The sequence below is a fragment of the Oncorhynchus clarkii genome, chromosome 25, assembly GCF_045791955.1.
Source record: "Oncorhynchus clarkii lewisi isolate Uvic-CL-2024 chromosome 25, UVic_Ocla_1.0, whole genome shotgun sequence".
Lineage (NCBI taxonomy): Eukaryota > Metazoa > Chordata > Actinopteri > Salmoniformes > Salmonidae > Oncorhynchus > Oncorhynchus clarkii.
The window spans coordinates 22,697,873-22,719,806 of record NC_092171.1 but is presented as its reverse complement, the minus strand read 5'-3'; the positions used below and the strand labels follow the sequence as shown (position 1 = coordinate 22,719,806).

The 21,934-nt window shown below is 42.2% G+C and overlaps 1 protein-coding gene across 3 annotated transcripts in view; it reads left to right on the top strand.

Annotated features, from left to right (window-relative positions):
• Nucleotides 1-20,456: 20,456 nt before the first annotated feature.
• Nucleotides 20,457-21,934, top strand: part of LOC139383362 (protein jagged-2-like) — a 32,377-nt gene continuing 30,899 nt past the window's right edge. For 2 of the 3 annotated variants that reach the window (XM_071127874.1, XM_071127875.1), the window contains exons 1-2: nt 20,458-20,755; nt 21,348-21,668. In XM_071127874.1, the coding sequence (XP_070983975.1) occupies nt 20,690-20,755; nt 21,348-21,668 (387 nt within the window). In that variant the 5' untranslated portion in view covers nt 20,458-20,689. Of the gene's footprint in view, nt 20,756-21,347; nt 21,669-21,934 lie in introns of all 3 variants that reach the window. The other variant, XM_071127873.1, reaches the window with a different exon arrangement.

Here is a 21,934-nt window from a genome sequence, read left to right as displayed (position 1 = left end):
GTTTGATGTAGACTTATTGTGGTCTAAAAATGTTTTTAGAATTCATTGTATATTCTGTGGATTAAATTGGGATTTTGTAGTTCATTTAAAATAAATGTTTTGCTGCATATTTTAGGATACATGTGAAATAAAAAAAGTAAAATAACGTAGAAAAAAATATTTCTTACATTTGAAATACATTCCAACATAAATTACGGAAATAATGACACCTACAGAGAGGGCTGCCGTGCTTGTAGCTCTTAGGAAACTTAGCAGTATTTAGTTTTTTTTCTGTATTATTTCTTACATTGTTAGCCCAGAATTGTTTTTGTGTTATTACATACAGCCGGGAAGAACCATTGGATATCAGAGCGGTGGTAACTCACCAGCACTACCAGCATCACGACCAGGAATACGACTTTCCCGAATCGGTTCCTTTGTTCACACCCCCCAGGGCAATTGAACTTATTCCAGAGGCCAACCCAAAACCCCGCCCACAGAGGTGAAATACTCAGAGTGGTCTTCTTGTCCGACTTAGGATGCGCACACACCACCCACAGCTTCTGAGTATATTACTCGCTAATGTTCAGTCTCTGGATAATAAAGTTAATGAGCTCAGGGCAAGGATTTCTTTCCATACTCTGTTTCACGGAAACATAGCTCGCTCGGGATATACTGTCTGAGTCCGTCCAGCCAGTTGGGTTCTCAAGTTCATCGCGCAGACAGGAATAAATATTTATCCGGGAGAAGAAGGGCAGGGGTGTATGTTTCATGATTAACAACTCAAGGTGTGATTGTGATAACATACAGGAACTCAAGCCCTTTTGTTCACCCAACCTAGAATACCTCACAATCAAATGCCGACCGTATTATCTCCCAAGACAATTCTCTTTGGTTATAGTCACAGCCATGTATATCCCCCCACAAGCTAACACCACGACGGCCCTCAAAAAACTTCGCTGGACTTTATGCAAACTGGAAACCACATATCCCGAGGCTGCATTTATTGTAACTGGGGATTTTAACAAAGCAAATTTGAGAAAAAGGCTGCCAAAGTTTTATCAACACATTGACTCTAGTACTCGCGCTGCTAAAACACTTGACCACTGCTACTCCAACTTCCGAGATGCCTACAAGGCCCTCCCACGCCCTCCTTTCTGCAAATCTGATCATGACTCCATTTGGCTCCTCCCTTCCTATAGGCAGAAACTCAAACAGGAAGTACCCGTGCTAAGGACTATTATACACTGGTCTAACCAATCAGAATCCATGCTTCAAGATTGTTTTAATCACACGGAATGGGATATGTTCCTGGTAGCCTCTGAGAATAATATCGACAAATACAGTGACTGAGTTTGTCAGGAAGTGTATAGGAGATGTTGTACCCACTGTGACTATTAAAACCTACCTTAACTAGAAACTGTTGATAGATGGCAGCATCCGCGCAAAACTGAAAGAGCGAACCATCGCATTCAACCATGGCAAGGTGACTGGGAATACGGCCGAATACAAACAGTGTAGTTATTCCCTCCGTAAGACAATCAAACAGGCAAAACGTCAGTATAGAGACAAAGTGGAGTCGCAATTCAACGGCTCAGACACAAGACGTATGTGGCAGGATCTACAAGGGAAAATAGGGAAAATGCTTTGAGGTTAACACAGTGCCACCGACGAGGCCCGCTACCAAGGACTGTGGGCTATCTTTCTCCATGGCCGACATGAGTCGGAAAGCAAAGGTAAGAAAGCAAAGGTAAGAAAGCAAAAGTAACTGAACTAAATGACTATCGCCAATAGCACTCACTTCTGTCATCCTGAAGTGCTTTGAGAGACTAGTCAAGGATCATCAATCAATCAATCAAATTTATTTACAAAGCCATTTTTACATGCAACCCATGTCACAAAGTGCTATGCATAAACTCAGACTAAAACCCCAAACCGCATGCAATGCAGATGTAGAAGCACAGTGACTAGAAAAACTCCCTAGAAAGGCAGGAACCTAGGAAGAAACCTAGAGAGAGAGTCGAAATCAACAGGTCCTGGAGAAGGTAGCACATCCGGTGAACAGGTCAGGGTTTCATAGCCGCAGGCAGAACAGTTGAAACTGCAGCAGCACGACCAGGTGGACTGGGGACAGCAAGGAGTCATCAGGGCAGGTAGTCCTGAGGCATGGTCCTAGGGCTCAGGTCCTCCGGGAGGGGAGGGAGAGGGAGAGAGAGAGAATTAGAGGGAGCATACTTAAATTCAAACAGGACACCGGATAAGACAGGAGAAATACTCTAGATATAATAGACTGACCCTAGCCCTCCGACACATAAACTATTGCAGCATAAATACTGGCTGAGACAGGAGGTGTCAAGAGACACTGTGGCCCCGTCCGACAATAGCCCCGGACAGGGCCAACCAGGCAGGATATAACCCCACCCACTATGCCAAAGCACAGGCCCACACCACTAGAGGGATATCTTCAACCACCAACATACTACCCTGAGACAAGGCTGAGTATAGCCCACGAAGATCTCCCCCACGGCACAAACCCATACAGTGACGCACCCCTCCTAGGGATGGGATGGAAGAGCACAAGTAAGCCAGGGACTCAGCCCCCAGAACAGGGTTAGAGGCAGAGAATCCCGGTGGAAAGAGGGGAACCAGCCAGGCAGAGACAGCAAGGGTGGTTTGTCGCTCCAGTACCTTTCCGTTCACCTTCACACCCCTGGGTCAGACTACACTCAATCATAGGACCTACTGAAGAGATGACTCTTCAATAAAGACTTAAAGGTTGAGACCGAGTCTGCATTTCTCACATGGATATTCAGACCATTCCATAAAAATTGAGCTCTATATCACCTCTACCTTACCTGACACCCTAGACCCACTTCAATTTGCTTACCACCCCAATAGATCCACAGACGATGCAATCGCCACCGCACTGAACACTGCCCTATCCCATCTGGACAAGAGGAATACCTATGTAAGAATGCTGTTCATTGACTTTAGCTCAGCATTCAACACCATCGTGCCCTCCAAGCTCATCATTAAGCTTGAGACCCTGGGTTTGAACCCCGCCCTGTGCAACTGACCAGTTCTACACATGCTTCCTCAATGCCGGATTTCAAGCACATGCATGCGCTGGTGTTTCTTGCTGTGTTGCTGCTGTAACTAGCTGTTTGCTCGCTATGCTTGCTGTTTCTGCTAAGAACTTTCTTTGCAAATATTCACTAGTTGTTTGAACCTTGCTCGAGTCATTTCAGATATTCATGTTGCAATGTTTGTCTGCTGTGGGGATGTCATTGATTGCAAGGATCAACCATGTTGCTGCTCTACTTTTGGCAGGCAATAGCCGGCTACAAACAAGATAGCTAGCTAAGTAGAATTAGTCTCGGGAGTAGGCTATTGTATTTGTTTGTTCCCAATGCCAGGTTTGAGGCAATCTGTGCGCTAGCATAAACCCCATCACAGAGAACCATCCCTTGCCCATATTCAATCTCTCCTTATCTCAGTCTGCTGTCCCCACATGCTTCAAGATGGCCACCATTGTTCCTGTACCCAAGAAAGCAAAGGTAACTGAACTGAATGACTATCGCCCTGTAGCACTCACTTCTGTCATCATGAAGTGCTTTGAGAGACTAGTCAAGGGTCAAATCACCTCCACCTTACCTGTCACCCTAGACCTACTGCAATTTGCCTACCGCCCCAATAGGTCCACAGATGATGCAATCACCATCACACTGTACACTGCCCTATCCCATCTGTACAAGAGGAAAACCTATGTAAGAATGCTGTTCAATGACTATAACTCAGCATTCAACACCATCGTACCCTCCAAACTCATCATTAAGCTTGAGGCCCTGGGTCTGAACCCCACCCTGTGCAACTGTGTCCTGGACTTCCTGGCGGGCCGCCCCCAGGTGGTGAAGGTGGGAAGAAACACCTCCACTTCGCTTATACTCAACACTGGGGCTCCACAAGGATGCATGCTCAGTCCCCTCCTGTACTCCCTGTTCACCCATGACCGCGTGGCTACGCACTTTTCAACTCACTAATCAAGTTTGCAGATGACACAACAGTAGTAGGCCTGATTACCAACAATGACGAGACAGTCTACAGGGAGGAGGTGAGGGCCCTGGGAGTATGGTGCCAGGAAAATAACCTCTAACCCAATGTCAACAAAACAATGGAGCTGATCATGGACTTCAGGAAACAGCAGAGGGAGCACCCCCCTATCCACAGCAACTGGACCGCAGTGGAGAAGGAGGCAAGCTTCAAGTTCCTCATTGTACACATCACTGACAAACTGAAATGGTCCACCCACACAGACAGTGTGGTGAAGAAGGCGCAACAGTGCCTATTCAACCTCAGGAGACTGAAGAAATTTGGCTTGGCACCTAAAACCCTCACAAACTTTACAGATGCGCAATTAATATAGACCACATGGAGAATTAAATTAATCTGATTTTCAATATGAATAAACTCTTGCTAAAGTGCAGAAATTCAGCATTTTGACATGTCCCTTGGTGCACCCTTTGTGACTTCTAGGAAGATTTTAACCCACTAACCCCCCCAAAAATACTCAACGTTTTCACCATCATTGAAAAGCCCTAGTTATTTAGTTGCTTTGACAAAGTTATTTCTGAAGATGATTATTTATTTCATGTGATTAGTGATTCATTTATGCCTGTCCCTCATTTTAAGGTCAACCCTGTTACGTGAACTGAACTCTTGTTTTAATATGGTGAAACTATTCATTTTAAAACATTTATTTCAAAAGAAACATTGAACATCTAATAGTCACATCATAGTGTAAAAGCAGGTGAGCTGATTCTACTCTTTTTTTTTTTTAGCAATTTTCTGGTGTTTTGAGGTGAAAAAGTGTTACCCATAGATAGACAGCCTAGAAATCTTTTAACAATTATATATTTTTTGTAAATCTTGCATTCAATTGCCCCTCCCTGTTAAACACAAAGAGCTTAAATTTCCCCTGTCACAAGGGTTCATGGCTGATTTAAATAGTAATTACCAGTTGGAGGGCCATTCCAAGTGAATTTTTCCCACTTCCCACTTGGTTAATACCACTCAATGGAAGCACAAGACCTACACCTTCACTGTGACATAGTTGTGGAGCGTTGTACGATGTACAGCTTTTGTTTAAACTGTTCTCGGACACTTTATTTGTTTCATTATTTAATTTAGCTGAAGAGAGGCACTTATTTTGCTAAACAATGGGAACATGTACTTTTTGAACATCTACTTTTTATGACAAAAAATGTGGTCCATTTTTTTTTACTCACCATCACAATTTAAATGATGTCACTGCCAAAGTTTTGGCTTGGTAGACAAAACATTTGTCTACATTGATCAATGCGTAAAGAGTCATTTATGTCGAATTAGGAACCACTTTGGTCACACTGTAGAGTAGATGACATAGCCATGCATTTCTGGAATATTGTCAGGCATTACATGCATTTGAGCAAAGATGCAAATGTATCTACATTTATCTATTTAAAATACATTTTACGTGGCATTAAATATATTGAAATGTATGGGGTAACGGATCCCTTTGGGTCGCCTTTGAATTTGTTGTACATATTTATAAAATTCTGTCTTTTCCATCCTAGATGGTGGAACTCTGTTTCACTCCAATTCACCAAATGTCATCATTATGAGAATGTATTCTATGGATTACATGATGGAAGTTTCAAAAGAAAAAGTAGGTTTGAATGAGAGCAGTGCATATTGGAGTCCAGGAAGTCTTTGATGGCCACACTACATTTACATACCAGTCCAAACAAACGTTAATGCAACAATCACCATGATAATAATCATCCTTAATGTCACAGATTAGGTTCAGCCCAGATTCCAGTAGACTAGAGAAAGACGATGGATTCCAGCATAGCAAGAGAGACAGGTGAAAACGCTGCTCTTATCAGTTCTAAACTATGTTGTGGGGCTATAAAGGATATAAAGCCATAATGGGCTATTTCACACACCTTTGTGCAGGTGCACCTGCTGCTGTTCACACACTGAACCTGTAGGACTGCCGGTGGTCTGCCAGCCACTGATCACCTGCTGTGTGTATGTGTGTGTGTGTGCGTGGGCGTGTGTTTGTGTGTAAAGTGTTGTGAGTGCTCCTATTTATCAGACTTGTGGGGTGAGGTTGAGGTCAAGTAGTTTAGGTGGCATGGCTCAGCTTGGTCAGCGGGCTGTCAGGTGATCAAACACTCAGGTCCTCCAAAGGCTTCTGCCCTCTTGAGCAGAGGTAAGATAAAGATGCCCGTCAGAAAAATGCTCCCTCTTTCCTCTCTTCCCCTTCTCCTCTCCTCTTACCTGTGGGGGAATGGTCTGTTATTGTCAGGCTCCAGTCACTGTTTTTATGGCTATTTTATATGATCTCCACACCACCTGTAGGAAAGACAACAAAGGCAAGCCACAACAAGACTGACTAACATTGACTATTTATTAAAGATGAGACCTTGGTTTGTATTCTTCAGGATTTAAGACAGTTTCCTACAGCAGGAAAATAATTGTGCACCAACAGGAAAGGTGAATTATTATTAATTTACATTTTTGTAGGGGTTGATACATTTTTAGAAGGGAAGATGAAGTCTGAAATGTCAAAGTGGAAACTTCAGATGCTTTTTTAAACATAAAATACACTACATGTTTTACATTTCCTGCATTGCAGTAAAGTTCTCCTGATCAAATAAAGATCCTATGTCTGTAGGATTTGTAAACGTTCATACGGCACCACTCTATGTGTGTGTTCATGTGCTGTATGGTGTGCATACGTTAAAGGTGACTGTGTACAGTACTGTATATTTGCAGACATGATAAGGAAATGTATATGTTTAAAGTAATAATAAGAGAATCTGAATGACATTAAGAGTAATGACTAAAGTATTTCACCCTAATAGTTACAGAAGCTTAGACAATGTGTTTAGACATAATACTAGAATATTGTGAGACAGTGGGAACATTGTGTTTGTGTGTGATAAAGAGGAACTGACAACAGACATGCTTTGGTACTGTGAGACCAAGGACAGGAGATAAAGTTCCTCCACCCAGGGAGGAACAGATGCGCTTCTAGACTTGTAGGAGTTATACAAACGGCTATGCGCATTATATGATTTTTAGAGCTATCATTAATAAACAACTATGAACCTTTTGCAGAATCTGAGTCTTTGCCTAATTGTTATTAACCCTAGCTTTACAACCTCGGGGGAATTGGTCAAAGCTATAGTGATTGTTATCATCATTGGGATTGAAAATTCTCGTGACAAGGCACTCATTCTTTCTCATTTTCTTCAAGCCACTATACATATGTAGGATCTTAATTTGAGCTAGTTTGCTACAGCAGGAAAATAATCCTGCAGCAACAGGAAATATAAATTATTATTGTCACGCCCTGACCGTAGAGAGACGTTTTATTTCTCTATTTGGTGAGGTCAGGGTGTGATGTGGGGTGGGCATTCTATGTTTTGTATTTCTTTGTATTTGGCCGAGTGTGGTTCCCAATCAGAGGCAGCTGTCTATCGTTGTCTCTGATTGGGAATCATACTTAGATAGCCTTTTTCCCACCTGTGTTGTGGGATCTTGTTTTTGTATAGCTCTTGTAGCCTACGGAACATTACGGTCGTTTTGGTTTCAAGTTGTTATTTTGTTGCTGGTTCTCATTTAATAAATATGATGACCACAAATTACGTTGCGCCTTGGTCTCCTTCAAACAACGGACGTTACAATTATGTTGATAATAATGAACAGACATTTTGTTGGGGTTTATACATTTTTTAGTATGGTAAATCAAAGTGGAAATTAAACTTTAGGAGCCTTTTTAAACCTCAAAAACACAACAAAAGAGTAAGGAAATTAAGACCCTGCATTTGTAAGGCTATGCAAGATATGAACACAGAGAGAGAGGTACACCAGTGAAAGGGTAGATCATAAGAAAACAGGTGTGATACAGGCACGTGCAGTCAAAAAATGTGATTTTCCTGTACTTTATATATCCACACTATGAGGTTGGAATAATACTGTGAAATTGTGAAAATTATGATAAAGTCCTTTTAGTATAAGAGCTGTTTGAAAATAATGCATTTTGATGGGATTGAGTTCTGACCTGCCTGGTGACATCAATAGACCAATAAGAAAGAGAGTTCTAAACTTCTCTGTCAATAACAGATAGTTTTCAGTTTTCCACTCCCCACTCAGATCACTCCCAGACAGTCCTAACAAAATTCTTGCGTGAGAAATTAAACTTTGCTAAGAAGCTAATTTTGTTTCTTTTTGACCATTTTAATTTAAAACAATCACAGTAAGATACTTAATTGTTACCCAGAAATGACTTGATATTGACATATATTTTTTTACATTGGACCTTTAACGACCGGATGCATGAAGAAATCAACATGGCAATACAAAAAAGAAAAGAGTGAGGAGAGAGAGAAGGAGAAAGTTGACTCCTCCTGTGCAGGTACATACACGCCAGGCATGTGTAGCAGTATATACTCAGATATCTGATTTAGGGATTTGCAAAACTGACCAAAGTGGTTAGAGACGGCCACTCACCCTTGAGCAATGCAGTAAACACAAAGTGTTTCACATTGATGACAAATTAGTACTATTTCACTGCTTGAACAAATAGATAGTATTGTGTCTGCATTGCACAACATCTCAGATCTTTAACACTGAAAGAGCAGCACATTACTGGGCCTATCTGTGCAGACTTTAGTGGACAGATATTTATGTTCCTTTGTCTTTGTTCCGCATTAGAGCAGGCCAGAAATGTAAAGGGGACTTTATATTGTTCTATATTTCTTGATCCCTCAGACATTCAGCTCCACAAAACAAGTTTTCAACAGTTGGTCATGAAGGGTAGGTTTTGAGGACACTCTCCCCAGGTTTCCTTAGCAACTTAGACAGATACTTGTCTTTATAACAAACAGCACTGCACATGGATTGTCAGGATAGCTGTTGTTGTGCATACCATAAGTGTTACTTAACGTTGTAATTTACCATCACAAATCCTACAAGAGGAGTAAAGTTGTGTAACTTTGTCAAACAAATGGACCTCATTCCTTTATCCAGTTTATCAGGACCACCAGTGTTTCCCATGGTTCTTTATCATGTGTGATAAGAGCCATTATAAAGGGCTGAACAGGGGAGATCCAAGGAGAGGAGAGGGGTGTAGGGAGAGGAGAGGGGTATGGGGAGAGTATAGGGGTGTGGGAAGAAGAGAGGAGACACAAGGCAGCTGTCTGCACCTGCTTCCCTGGCCGGAAGAGAGGAAACATAAAGCATGGCGCTGGAGGAGATGGTTGCCGTTTTACCGGCTCCTAACCAATTGTGCTATTTTGTTTTTTCGCATTGTTTGTAACTTATTTTGTACATAATGTTTCTGCCACCGTCTCTTATGACCAAAATAGCTTCTGGATATCAGAACAGCCATTACTCACCTCCAACTTGACAGTGATTTTTTTCTTTAACGAGTCGGAGGCGAAGGATTTACTCCAGATACCCGACCAGGCCCAAATCCCCGCCATTTGCATGAAGAGAAGACGTTGATACAGGGGACGCTGTGAGAATTCATCGGCGAGTGGGTAACCCGCCTCTACCATCCGTCCTATTGGCCAAACTGCAATCATTGGGGAATAAACTGGATGAGCTCCGATCAAGACTATCCTACCAACGGGACATTTAAAAACTGTAATATTTGATGTTTCACTGAGTTGTGGCTGAACGACGACATGGATAATATACAGTTGTCTGTTTTTTCCGTGCATCAGCCAGATAGAACAGCTGCCTCCGTTAAGACAAGGAGTGTCGGTCTGTGTCTATTTGTCAATAACTGCTGGTGCGCTAAATCAAATATTAATGAAGTCTCAAGGTTTTTCTCGCCTAAGGTAGAGTTTCTCATGATAAGTATTAGACCACACTATTTACCAAGAGAGTTTCCATCTGTATTTTTCGTAGCTGCCTATTTACCACCACAAACCGATGCTGGCTGTCACACCCTGATCTGTTTCACCTGTCTTTGTGCTTGTCTCCACCCCCCTCCACGTGTCGCCCATCTGCCCCATTATCCCCAGTGCATTTATACCTGTTTTCTCTGTTTGTCTGTTGCCAGTTTGTCTTGTCTCGTCAAGCATACCAGCGGTTTTCCCTGTACTCCTGTTTCTTGTTAGTTCCTGTTTTGAGTTATCTCGGTTTTTGACCATTCTGCTTGCCCTGACCCTGAGTCTGCCTGCCGTTCTGTACCTCTTGACACTGCCCTGTATTACTGACCCTTGCCTGCCCTGATCCTGAGCCTGCCGTTCTGTACCTTGCGGACTCTGCCCTGGATTACTGATCTCTGCCTGCCCTTGACCTGTCATTTGCCTGCCCCCTGTTTCGTGAATAAACATTTGTTATTTTGAACTGTCTTCATCTGGGTCTTATCCTGAGGTCTGATAGCTGGCACTATGACCACACACAACCAGCCGTATAGAGGTATAAGCAAACAAGAAAATGCTCATCCAGAGGCGGTGCTTCTAGTGGCCGGGGACTTTAATGCAGGGAAACTTAACTCTGTTTGACCTAATTTCAACCAGCATGTGCAACAAGAGGAAAAAACTCTAAACCACATTTTCTCCACAAACAGAAATGCGTACAAAGCACTCCCTCGCCCTCCATTTGTCAAATCTGACCATTATTCTATCCCCCTGATTCCTGCTTATGTAACAGTATAACTTTAGACCGTCCCCTCGCCCATACCCGGGCGCGAACCAGGGACCCTCTGCACACATCAACAACTGACACCCACAAAGCATCATTACCCATCGCTCCACAAAAGCCGCGGCCCTTGCAGAGCAAGGGGAACTACTACTTCAAGGTCTCAGAGCAAGTGACGTCACCGATTGAAACGCTATTTAGCGCGAACACCGCTAACTAAGCTAGCCGTTTCACATCCGTTACACTTACAAGCAAAAACTAAAGCAGGAGGTACCAGTGACTCACTCAGTATGGAAGTGGCCAGATGACTAACATGCTAAGATACAGAACTGTTTTGCTAGCACAGACTAGAATATGTTCCGGGACTCATCCGATGGAAATGAGGAATATACCATATCAGGCACTGGCTTCATCAATAAGTGCATTGAAGATGTTGTCCCCACAGTGACTGTATGTACTAGAGGTCGACCGATTATGATTTTAATTAATTAATTAATTAATTAATCTGACATTTAAAAAAAAAAAAAAATGTATTTGTAATAATGACAATTACAACAATACTGAATTAACATTTATTTTAACTTAATATAATACATCAATAAAATCAATTTAGCCTCAAGTAGATAATGAAACATGTTCAATTTGGTTTAAATAATGCAAAAACAAAGTGGAGAAGTGGAGAAGAACGTAAAAGTGCAATATGAGCTATGTAAGAAAGCTAACGTTTCAGTTCCTTGCTCAGAACATGAGAACATATGAAAGCTGGTGGTTCCTTTTAATAACCTCTTAAGTCTACCCCTTCCTTTTTCGAACATTCTGTTAAAAATCGCGCAACTTTTCAGCGTCCTGCTACTCATGCCAGGAATATAGTATATGCATATGATTAGTATGTGTGGATAGAAAACACTCTGAAGTTTCTAAAACTGGTTAAATCACGGCTGTGACTATAACAGATCGTGTGTTTCATTGAAAAACGCAAGAAAAACTGCTCTCTGAAAGCTAAAAATAATTTCCATAAGTCACTTTCATGGGTTGTTAACATGAGTCTTCAATATTCCCAGGTAAGAAGTTTTAGGTTGTAGTTAATATAGGACTATTTCCCTCTATACCGTTTGTATTTCATTAACCTTTGACTATTGGATGTTCTTATAGGCACTTTAGTATTGCCAGTGTAACAGTATAGCTTCCGACCCTCTCCTCGCTCCTCCCTGGGCTCAAAACAGCAACACAACAACAACAACCACCACATCGAAGAAGCGTTACCCATGCAGAGCAAGGGAAACAACAAGTTTGAAACGCTATTAGCGCGCGCTAACTAGCCAGCCATTTCACTTGGTCACACCAGCCTCATCTCGGGAGTTGATAGGTTTGAAGTTATAAACAGCGCAATGTTTGACGCACAACGAAGAGCTGTGTGTTTGCTGTTGGCAAAACGCACGAAAGTGCTGTTTGAATTAATGTTTACGCGCTTGCTTCTGCCTACCACCGCTCAGTCAGATACTTAGATACTTGTATGCTTGTATGCTCAGTCAGATTATATGCAACACAGGACACGCTAAATAATATCTAGTAATATCATCAACCATGTGTAGTGATTATGATTGATTGTTTTTTATAAGATACGTTTAATGCTAGCTAGCAACTTACCTTGGCTTACTGCATTTGTGTAACAGGCAGTCTCCTTGTGGAGTGTAACGAGAGAGAGGCAGGTCGTTATTGCGTTGGACTAGTTAACTGTAAGGTTGCAAGTTTGTATCCCCCGAGCTGACAAGATGAAAATCTGTCTTTCTGCCCCTGAACGAGGCAGTAAATCCACCGTTCCTAGGCCATCATTAAAAATAAGAATATGTTTTTAACTGACTTGCCTAGTTAAATAAAGATTAAATAAAGGTGTAAAAAAAAAAAACGGCAAATCGGCGCCCAAAAATACCGATTTCTGATTGTTATGAAAACTTGAAATCGGCTCTAATTAATCGGCCATTCCAATTAATCGGTCGACCTCTAGTATGTACATACCCCAACCAGAAGCCATGGATTACAGGCAACATCCACACTAAGCTAAAAGGTAGAGCTGCCGCTTTCAAGGAGCGGGACTGTAACCCGGACGCTTATAAAAAGTCCTGCTAGGCCCTCAGTCGAACCATCAAACAGGCAAAGAGCAAATACATGACTAAGATTGAATCATACTACACTGGCTCCGACGCTTGTCAGATGTGGCAGGGCTTGCAAACTATTATGGAATACAAAGGGAAGCCCAGCCGCGAGCTGCCCAGTGACACAAGCCTACAGGATGAGCAAAATTACTTCTATGCATGCTTTGAGGCAAGCAACACTGAAGCATGCATGAGAGCACCAGCTGTTCTGGACGACCGTGTGATCATGCTCGCCGTAGCTGATGTTAGTAAGACCTTGTAACAGGTCCAGAAGGCTGCAGGGCCAGACGGATTACCAGGACGTGTATTCCGAGCATGCGCTGACCAACTGGGAAGTGTCTTCACTGACATTTTCAAACTGTCCCTGGCAGAGTCTGTAATACTTACATGTTTGAAGCAGACTACCATAGTTCATGTACTCAAAAACCCCAACCTGCCTAAATGACTACCGACCCGTAGCACTCACGTGTTTATCCATGAAGTGCTTTGAAAGGCTGGTCATGGCTCACATCAACACCATTATCCCAGAAACCCTACACCCACTCCAATTTGCATACCGCCCCAACAGATGATGTAATCTCTATTGCACTCAATATTGTTACGAATCCCTTTTGGCCCGACAGTCTAGGGGGGATGGTAATGAGACGCGTAACATAACTCATGCAAATTATAATTTGTGACAAAGTAAAAGTGTGAACGTAATAACCAGGACAACTGAAATCTACCGTCAAACTCAAGGTTTATTTGATAAACACACGGTAATGGGGGGAGCAGGAAAAGGGGCTGAGCTGGACCCAAGGAAAGAAACAAATATGCAAAAACACCCCTAAGCTAGACTAGCCTACTTTAACAACAGCTAACTAACTAACCAAAAATACAGTGGGTGGTCCGCCCAGTTCTAACTAGTGTTTTTAACAAAGTTTACCTACGGGTAGTGTATGCCCATGGGCGACTTGTCTTGGTTTCCCCTTTTCCCACCAGCAAACACCATAAGCAAAAACAATACTCACAGGAGATGACAAAGTGATATGGAAAACTGTGTAGTAGCCTCACAATATCATTGGCCTGTCCATCCGTTAAATGAACCAGACCTGACTGGATAGACAGCAGCATTTCTGAGTTGGGCAATCTAACACACTGCTGTTGAGTATTGCGCAACTCCAATCCATCTACATCATCAATATGACAGTCCACTATCATCGCAGTAGTAGCAGAGGAGACTGCAGTACCTTCCTCAGTTTTTGAACTAACTGATCTAACTGTGTGATGGGTTGGGTGTGGTAAGCTTTCAACATGTTAATGTGACACACACGAGATTGGCGTTGTCTATCAGGAGTTTGAAGCACATAGTCAGTTTCACTTATTTTCTTTTCAATTAAATAAGGACCAGAGAAACGAGCTGACAGTGAAGATCCTGGAACAGGTAATAACACCAGTACTTGGTCACCTGGCTGTAGTGGACGAGAAACAGCCTCTTTATCATAGTGTCTTTTCATGCTCCTCTGTGAGGAAGTCAGAGCTTCCTTTGCGAGAGCACAAGCTTGGTGTAGGCGCTCACGAAAGTGACTAACATAGTCCAACACATTCTCATCTCTGGTACACAACTCTTGGGACAAGAACTGTTCTTTAAGGACTTTCATTGGTCCTCTCACTGTGTGACCAAACACTAGTTCAGCCGGGCTGAAACCTAGGGACTCCTGCACAGTTTCACGAGCAGCAAACAAAACTAGAGGAACTCCCTCATCCCAATCTTTCTCAGATTCCAAACAATATTTACGTAGCATAGACTTCAGTGTCTGATGCCATCTTTCAAGCGCACCCTGAGACTCTGGGTGATAGGCGCTTGACACACGGTGCGTAATTGATAAGGATTTCAACACCTGCTTGAAGAGTGGGGATAGGAAATTGGTACCTTGATCAGATCTCAACAAACCATTTCTGTATGAGCCTCGCTTTGTGCACGGGGGTATTGTCAGGCTGAAACATGAAAGTGCAGGTAGCATTCACTTGGCATCCGCCAAACCCAGATTAGTCCATCGGGCTGCCAGATGGTGAGGCAATATTCATCACTCCAGAGAGCGTGTTTCAACTGCTCCAGAGTCCAATGGCGGCGGGATTTGCATCACTCCAGCCAACGTTTGGCATTACGTATGGTGATCTTAGACTTGTGTGCGGCTGCTCGGCCATGGAAACCCATTTCATGAGCTGGGTTTTTCCACCGAGGACAGACAATTTTTACGCGCTACACGCTTCAGCACTCGGTGACCCCACTCTGTGAGCTTGTGTGGTCTACCACTTCGCGGCTGAGCCGTTATTGCTCCTATACGTTTCCACTTCACAATAACAGCATTTACAGTTGACTGGGAAGCTCTAGCAGTGCAGACGTTTGATGCTGACATGTTGTAAAGGTGGCAACCTATGACGGTGCCACACTGAAAGTCACTGAACTCTTCCGTATGGACCATTCTACTGGCAATGTTTGTCTATGGAGATTGCATGGCTGTGTGCTTGATTGTATACACCTGTCAGCAATGGGTGTGGCTGAAATAAACGAATCCACTAATTTTAAGAGGTGTCCACCTACTTTTGGCCATGTAGTGCACATGGAGTTCACTATGCTTTGGTCCTATTATTGCTCACACAATTTCTGTTTGGTGCAACATTTTAAAACATTGTAACTGGGAATCAAAATTGCATACCCATACTCCAATATTTCACAATAATGCCTTGCAGTCTGGAGGGCAGCCTTTTGCATCCCCCCAATTGTCCAAATGTGGAATCTGTACCCTTAAAGATATCATGGGCAGTAATGGTTTGAGAACATTCCAAGATTTGAAAGACATACTGTACACATCCCCAGGCAACTCCTTTTTAAATATTTACAACAGCTACTCTGTATGCTGGCCTATGGAGTCCCTTGATGGGATTTATAAATACATTATCTGAGCTCCAAAAAGGACTGATCTCTATAATATAAAAACAACTTTTGGAAAGCTCATATTCTGAGCTAGCCATTAAACAAGTATGGTCCACAGATCTAAGTGAATCTGAACAACCCTTTAACTGGAACAGAATATGGAAAAATAGTACCTTGGCATCATGTAATCCGAACCATAAATTAAAACATTTTAAGTTTGTTCACATGCTGTATTTAACATCAATAAAAATGTTATGATGCAACTGGCCCCAACCCCCAACTGTTCAGTGTCCCCTAAATCAGGTAGGCACATTCCATCATATGATGTGGGAGTGCCCTGCAGTTAAATGCATGAAGGAAATATTGAATGCGTTGCATCTGCTATGTTACTTAACGATGATAGCTCCTTGAATCTTTCAAATACTACTGGCAGGCAGCGGTACTGCGAAAAGGATGTTGACTCTTAGGTTGAAATCACCCCACTCTCTCTCAATCCGACAATGGATACAGTTACTATATGAAGTTATAACATTAGCATTATCAACAGCGAGAATGAATAGTGCTAGTCAAGGAACAATTGAGGCCTGGACAAATATACTCTCAGCTAAAGCCCAACACATACATACAGTGGGGAGAACAAGTATTTGATACACTGCCGATTTTGCAGGTTTTCCTACTTACAAAGCATGCAGAGGTCTGTAATTTTTATCATAGGTACACTTCAACTGTAAGAAACGGAATCTAAAACAAAAATCCAGAAAATCACATTGTATGATTTTTAAGTAATTAATTTGCATTATATTGCATTACATAAGTATTTCATACATCAGAAAAGCAGAACTTAATATTTGGTACAGAAACCTTTATTTGCAATTACAGAGATCATACATTTCCTGTAGTTCTTGACCAGGTTTGCACACACTGCAGCAGGGATTTTGGCCCACTCCACCATACAGACCTTCTCCAGATCCTTCAGGTTTCGTGGCTGTCGCTGGGCAATACAGACTTTCAGCTCCCTCCAAAGATTTTCTATTGGGTTCAGGTCTGGAGACTGGCTAGGCCACTCCAGGACCTTGAGATGCTTCTTACGGAGCCACTCCTTAGTTGTCCTGGCTGTGTGTTTCGGGTCATTGTCATGCTGGAAGACCCAGCCACGACCCATCTTCAATGCTCTTACTGAGGGAAGGAGGTTGTTGGCAAAGATCTTGCGATACATGGCCCCATCCATCCTCCCCTCAATACGTTTCAGTCGTCCTGTCCCCTTTGCAGAAAAGCATCCCCAAAGAATGATGTTTCCATCTCCATGCTTCACGGTTGGGATGGTGTTCTTGGGGTTGTACTCATCCTTCTTCTTCCTCCAAACACGGCGAGTGGAGTTTAGACCAAAAAGCTCTATTTTTGTCTCATCAGACCACATGACCTTCTCTCATTCCTCCTCTGGATCATCCAGATGGTCATTGGCAAACTTCTGACGGGCCTGTACATGAGCTGGCTTGAGCAGGGGGACCTTGCGTGCGCTGCAGGATTTTAATCCATGACGGCGTAGTGTGTTACTAATGGTTTTCTTTGAGACTGTGGTCCCAACTCTCTTCAGGTCATTGACCAGGTCCTGCCGTGTAGTTCTGGGCTGATCCCTCACCTTCCTCATTATCATTTATGCCCCACGATGTGAGATCTTGCATGGAGCCCCAGACCGAGGGTGATTGACCGTCATCTTGAACTTCTTCCATTTTCTAATAATTGCACCAACAGTTGTTGCTTTCTCACCAAGCTGCTTATGGTGGAAAATAAGTATTTGGTCAATAACAAAAGTTTATCTAAATACTTTGTTATATACCCTTTGTTGGCAATGACAGAAGTCAAACATTTTCTGTAAGTCTTCACAAGGTTTTCACACACTGTTGCTGGAATTTTGGCCCATTCCTCCATGCAGATCTCCTCTAGAGCAGTGATGTTTTGGGGCTGTTGCTGGGCAACACTGACTTTCAACTCCCTCCAAAGATTTTCTATGGGGTTGAGATCTGGAGACTGGCTAGGCCACTCCAGGACCTTGAAATGCTTCTTACGAAGCCACTCCTTCATTGCCCGGGCGGTGTGTTTGGGATCATTGTCATGCTGAAAGACCCAGCCACGTTTCATCTTCAATGCCCTTGCTGATGGAAGGAGGTTTTCACTCAAAATCTCACGATACATGGCCCCATTCATTCTTTCATTTACACGGATCAGTCGTCCTGGTCCCTTTGCAGAAAAACAGCCCCAAAGCATGATGTTTCCACCCCCATGCTTCACAGTTGGTATGGTGTTCTTTGGATGCAACTCAGCATTCTTTGTCCTCCAAACACGACGAGTTGAGTTTTTACCAAAAAGTTATATTTTGGTTTCATCTAACCATATGACATTCTCCCAATCTTCTTCTGGATCATCCAAATGCTCTCTAGCAAACTTCAGACGGGCCTTGACATGTACTGGCTTAAGCAGGGGGACACGTCTGGCACTGCAGAATTTGAGTCCCTGGCAGCGTAGTGTGTTACTGATGGTAGGCTTTGTTACTTTGGTCCCAGCTCTCTGCAGGTCATTCACTAGGTCCCCCCGTGTGGTTCTGGGATTTTTGCTCACCGTTCTTGTGATCATTTTGACCCCACAGGGTGAGATCTTGCGTGGAGCCCAAGATCGAGGGAGATTATCAGTGGTCTTGTATGTCTTCCATTTCCTAATAATTGCTCCCACAGTTGATTTCTTCAAACCAATCTGCTTACCTATTGCAGATTCAGTCTTCCCAGCCTGGTGCAGGTCTACAATTTTGTTTCTGGTGTCCTTTGACAGCTCTTTGGTCTTGGCCATAGAGTTTGGAGTGTGACTGTTTGAGGTTGTAGACAGGTGTCTTTTATACTGGTAACAAGTTCAAACAGGTGCCATTAATACAGGTAACGAGTGGAGGACAGAGGAGCCTCTTAAAGAAGTTACAGGTCTGTGAGAGCGAGAAATCTTGCTTGTTTGTAGGTGATCAAATACTTATTTTCCACCATAATTTGCAAATAAATTCATAAAAAATCCTACAATGTGATTTTCTGGATTTTTTTTCTCATTTTGTCTGTCATTTGGTTTGCCCCACTGTACATACATACATACATAAATACATACAACAAATGACTTTTTCCACATTGTGTTACATTTACAGCCTTATTCTAAAATGGATCAAATTGTTCCCCCCCTAATTAATCTACATACAATAATGACAAAGCAAAAACAGGTTAAGAAATTTTGCAAAAGGCTCCAGCCACTCAAGTCATAGACTGTTCTCTCTGCTACCGCATGGCAAGCGGTACCGGAGCGCCAAGTATAGGTCCAAAAGGCTACTTAACAGCTTCTCCCCCCCAAGCCAAAAGACTGCTGAACAATGAATCAAATGGCTACCCGGACTATTTCCTATGTCCCCCCCTTTCTTTTTTACATTGCTGCTACTCGCTGTTTATTATCTATGCAAAGTCACTACCCCTACCTACTGTACATGTGCATATCACTTTAATTACCTCGACTCACCTTTTCCCCCACACATTGTCTCAGTACCGGTACTCCCTGCATATAGCCTCGTTATTGTTATTTTATTGTGTTATTTTTTAACTTTAGTTTATTTAGTAAATATTTTCTTAACTCTTAGTTTCTTAAAAATGCATTGTTGGTTAAGGGCTTGGAAGTAAGCATTTCACAGTAAGGTTGTATTTGGTGCATGTGCATTTGGTGCATGTGACAAATAAAATGTGATTTGATTTGAAAGGGGAGAAAGCAAAATAATCTTTTTTGCCTTTCATTTAAGTCATTGCACATCAAGAATGCATGCAGAGTATGTGTGAACGGGGGTCAAAAATGCTCTCCCTGGCTATTCTTTGGCAAGCTTGAACAATTTCATTAAGAGATAACTGAGAAATGTACCTAAGGCACATAATAGAGTTCACGGGTACCTAATGGAAATTTGAATGAGTAATATTTTTGGTGGGTTATTTCCAGTCTCTATTTTCAAGTGTGTACAGGATGTGTCATTATTTGTACAACAATACTATAAGTGTCTTCTGAGTCCCAAGTGTGTGTATGGTCTTACTCTTGACTTATATTCAGGCTACTTAGTGTGTCCTCCTAATAAGATATAATAAAGAATATGAATTCATTGTGGGTATAGAGCTAAGCCCAGTGGTCCTGCAACATAAACAGTAGAGGGGGCTGATAGATATGTTTCTCTACTTACATGTAAGAGAAGATACCTTCTCAGGTGTCCTGTATCTGTATCTTGGACCACTCTCCACATACTTTGGACATCAATGTCTTGTAATTGTAAATACTGACAATTGATTCAAGCCACATATCATTCCAGGCTATTTTTGCAACAATCATGGTAACTTCAACCTTTATTCTGTAGTAACATAAGCAAGCATTGTTTGTAAGAAATAGTCAGGTATAAAAACTGTGGACTGATCTTGAAAAGAAAAACATAACATAGTTTGTCTAAACATATATTTGTTTCTTATCAAAATCGTACCAAACTCAGGCGTAATTTGCATGGCACTCCGCCCCCCGCCTCTATGGTTGGCTCGTGGCGGTTCCTCAACTGTTTAAGCCAAGAGTGTGTAAATGGTTTGTTTAGCTGTCAATCAATGAGCCATACCCGGGCTTGGCTTCAACAGTGAAACCATGAGTGAAACCGACCGCTGGCCTTGCTGTCCAGTGATTCGACCGTGTTTCTGGTCTGGACCAGCAGTGCGCTGCCTCGGCTGTCCTTAGTAGTACGCATCTTATGTTTCTGCTTCATTCGGATAGATAGTAGGGGGATAGATCACGCTTTCTCATTGTGCATGCCAGGAGAAGAGGATACAATCACCGGTCAACGGCAGATTCTTAGAAATAAAGACATTTTCCTAATGGTATCATACACTAATTAAACGGAGATATGTGGAATTGTATGGGGATTTCGAAGTGTCTGTCAATAGTGTGTCTTCTGTTGGTGTGGACTGAGGTAAGAACTTTTTTCTTTTTATATTGACAGATCAAACGAATTGATCCGCAGTTGCGCGAGTTTATCGTGCACACAACGAGGTCTCATTCAGTTTGTGAATTTAATTTTTAGAATTCCATTCCTAATGAAATTACGTAGTTAAATCATGTGATCTTGGAATTCTACTTTGGAGCTTCCCTATGGATGAATTCGCATTCTTCTTGGATCAAGGCAATCAGCGCAATGTATAGACAGTGTGTTATTACATGCCTGTGTTATAGGCTAATCAAGGTATCTATTTCCTTGGGTAAAAATCGGATGTTTAAAAAAACATACATTTGTTGTATAAAGCGGCATTAATCATATAAAATAATTATAAATGAAAAACAAACAATTGCCCAAAACCTCTGCCATTACTATAAATATAATGTGCAAGTAGGTCTAACACCACTAGCATCACATAAAATGATGTGTAGAAAAGCATTCAGACTGAAACATCTAAACATTTTGAAAGAATAAAAGTTCAGGTGTACAACATGCATAACCTTCTGTACCCTACTTAAAAATGGTACGCGCTTCATGTATTTATTTTATATTAAAATGCTTTTCATAGGTGTCCCAGTCTTCGGGCTCTTTTGAGCTGCAGTTGATTGCTGTACAGAACGCTAACGGTCAGTTGTCGGACGGGGACTGCTGCGACGGAGAAAGGAACGCGCAGGATCTCCACTGTAGCAGGGATGAGTGTGATACGTACTTCAGAGTGTGTCTAAAGGAATACCAAACGGAGGTCACGACCACAGGCTTGTGCATCTATGGAACTGGATCTACTAACGTTATCGGTGGGAATACTTTTCAATTTAAGAGCACCAAAAACAACCAAAACCGAATCAACGACGGTGGAAAGATTGTCATCCCATTCCAGTTCGCTTGGCCGGTAAGTTGACGACAAGTCATTATTACATCTGTTGATCCACTGCATATGTCCTGCTTTTATTCATTTACTCATTAATAGTCAAATATAGTCACTAGTCAAGTCCAAACCGGATGAGGTTGTGAGTGTGCCATCTTCATTGCCAGTGGCCACTTGGCAACTTTGGAGAACACCTCAGTTTATGAGACTTGTCTGTAAATAATAACATATAAAACGTTTTCTCATGGAATACATGGTTTCTGGCTTAGTGCATTCCACAAAAACAATTT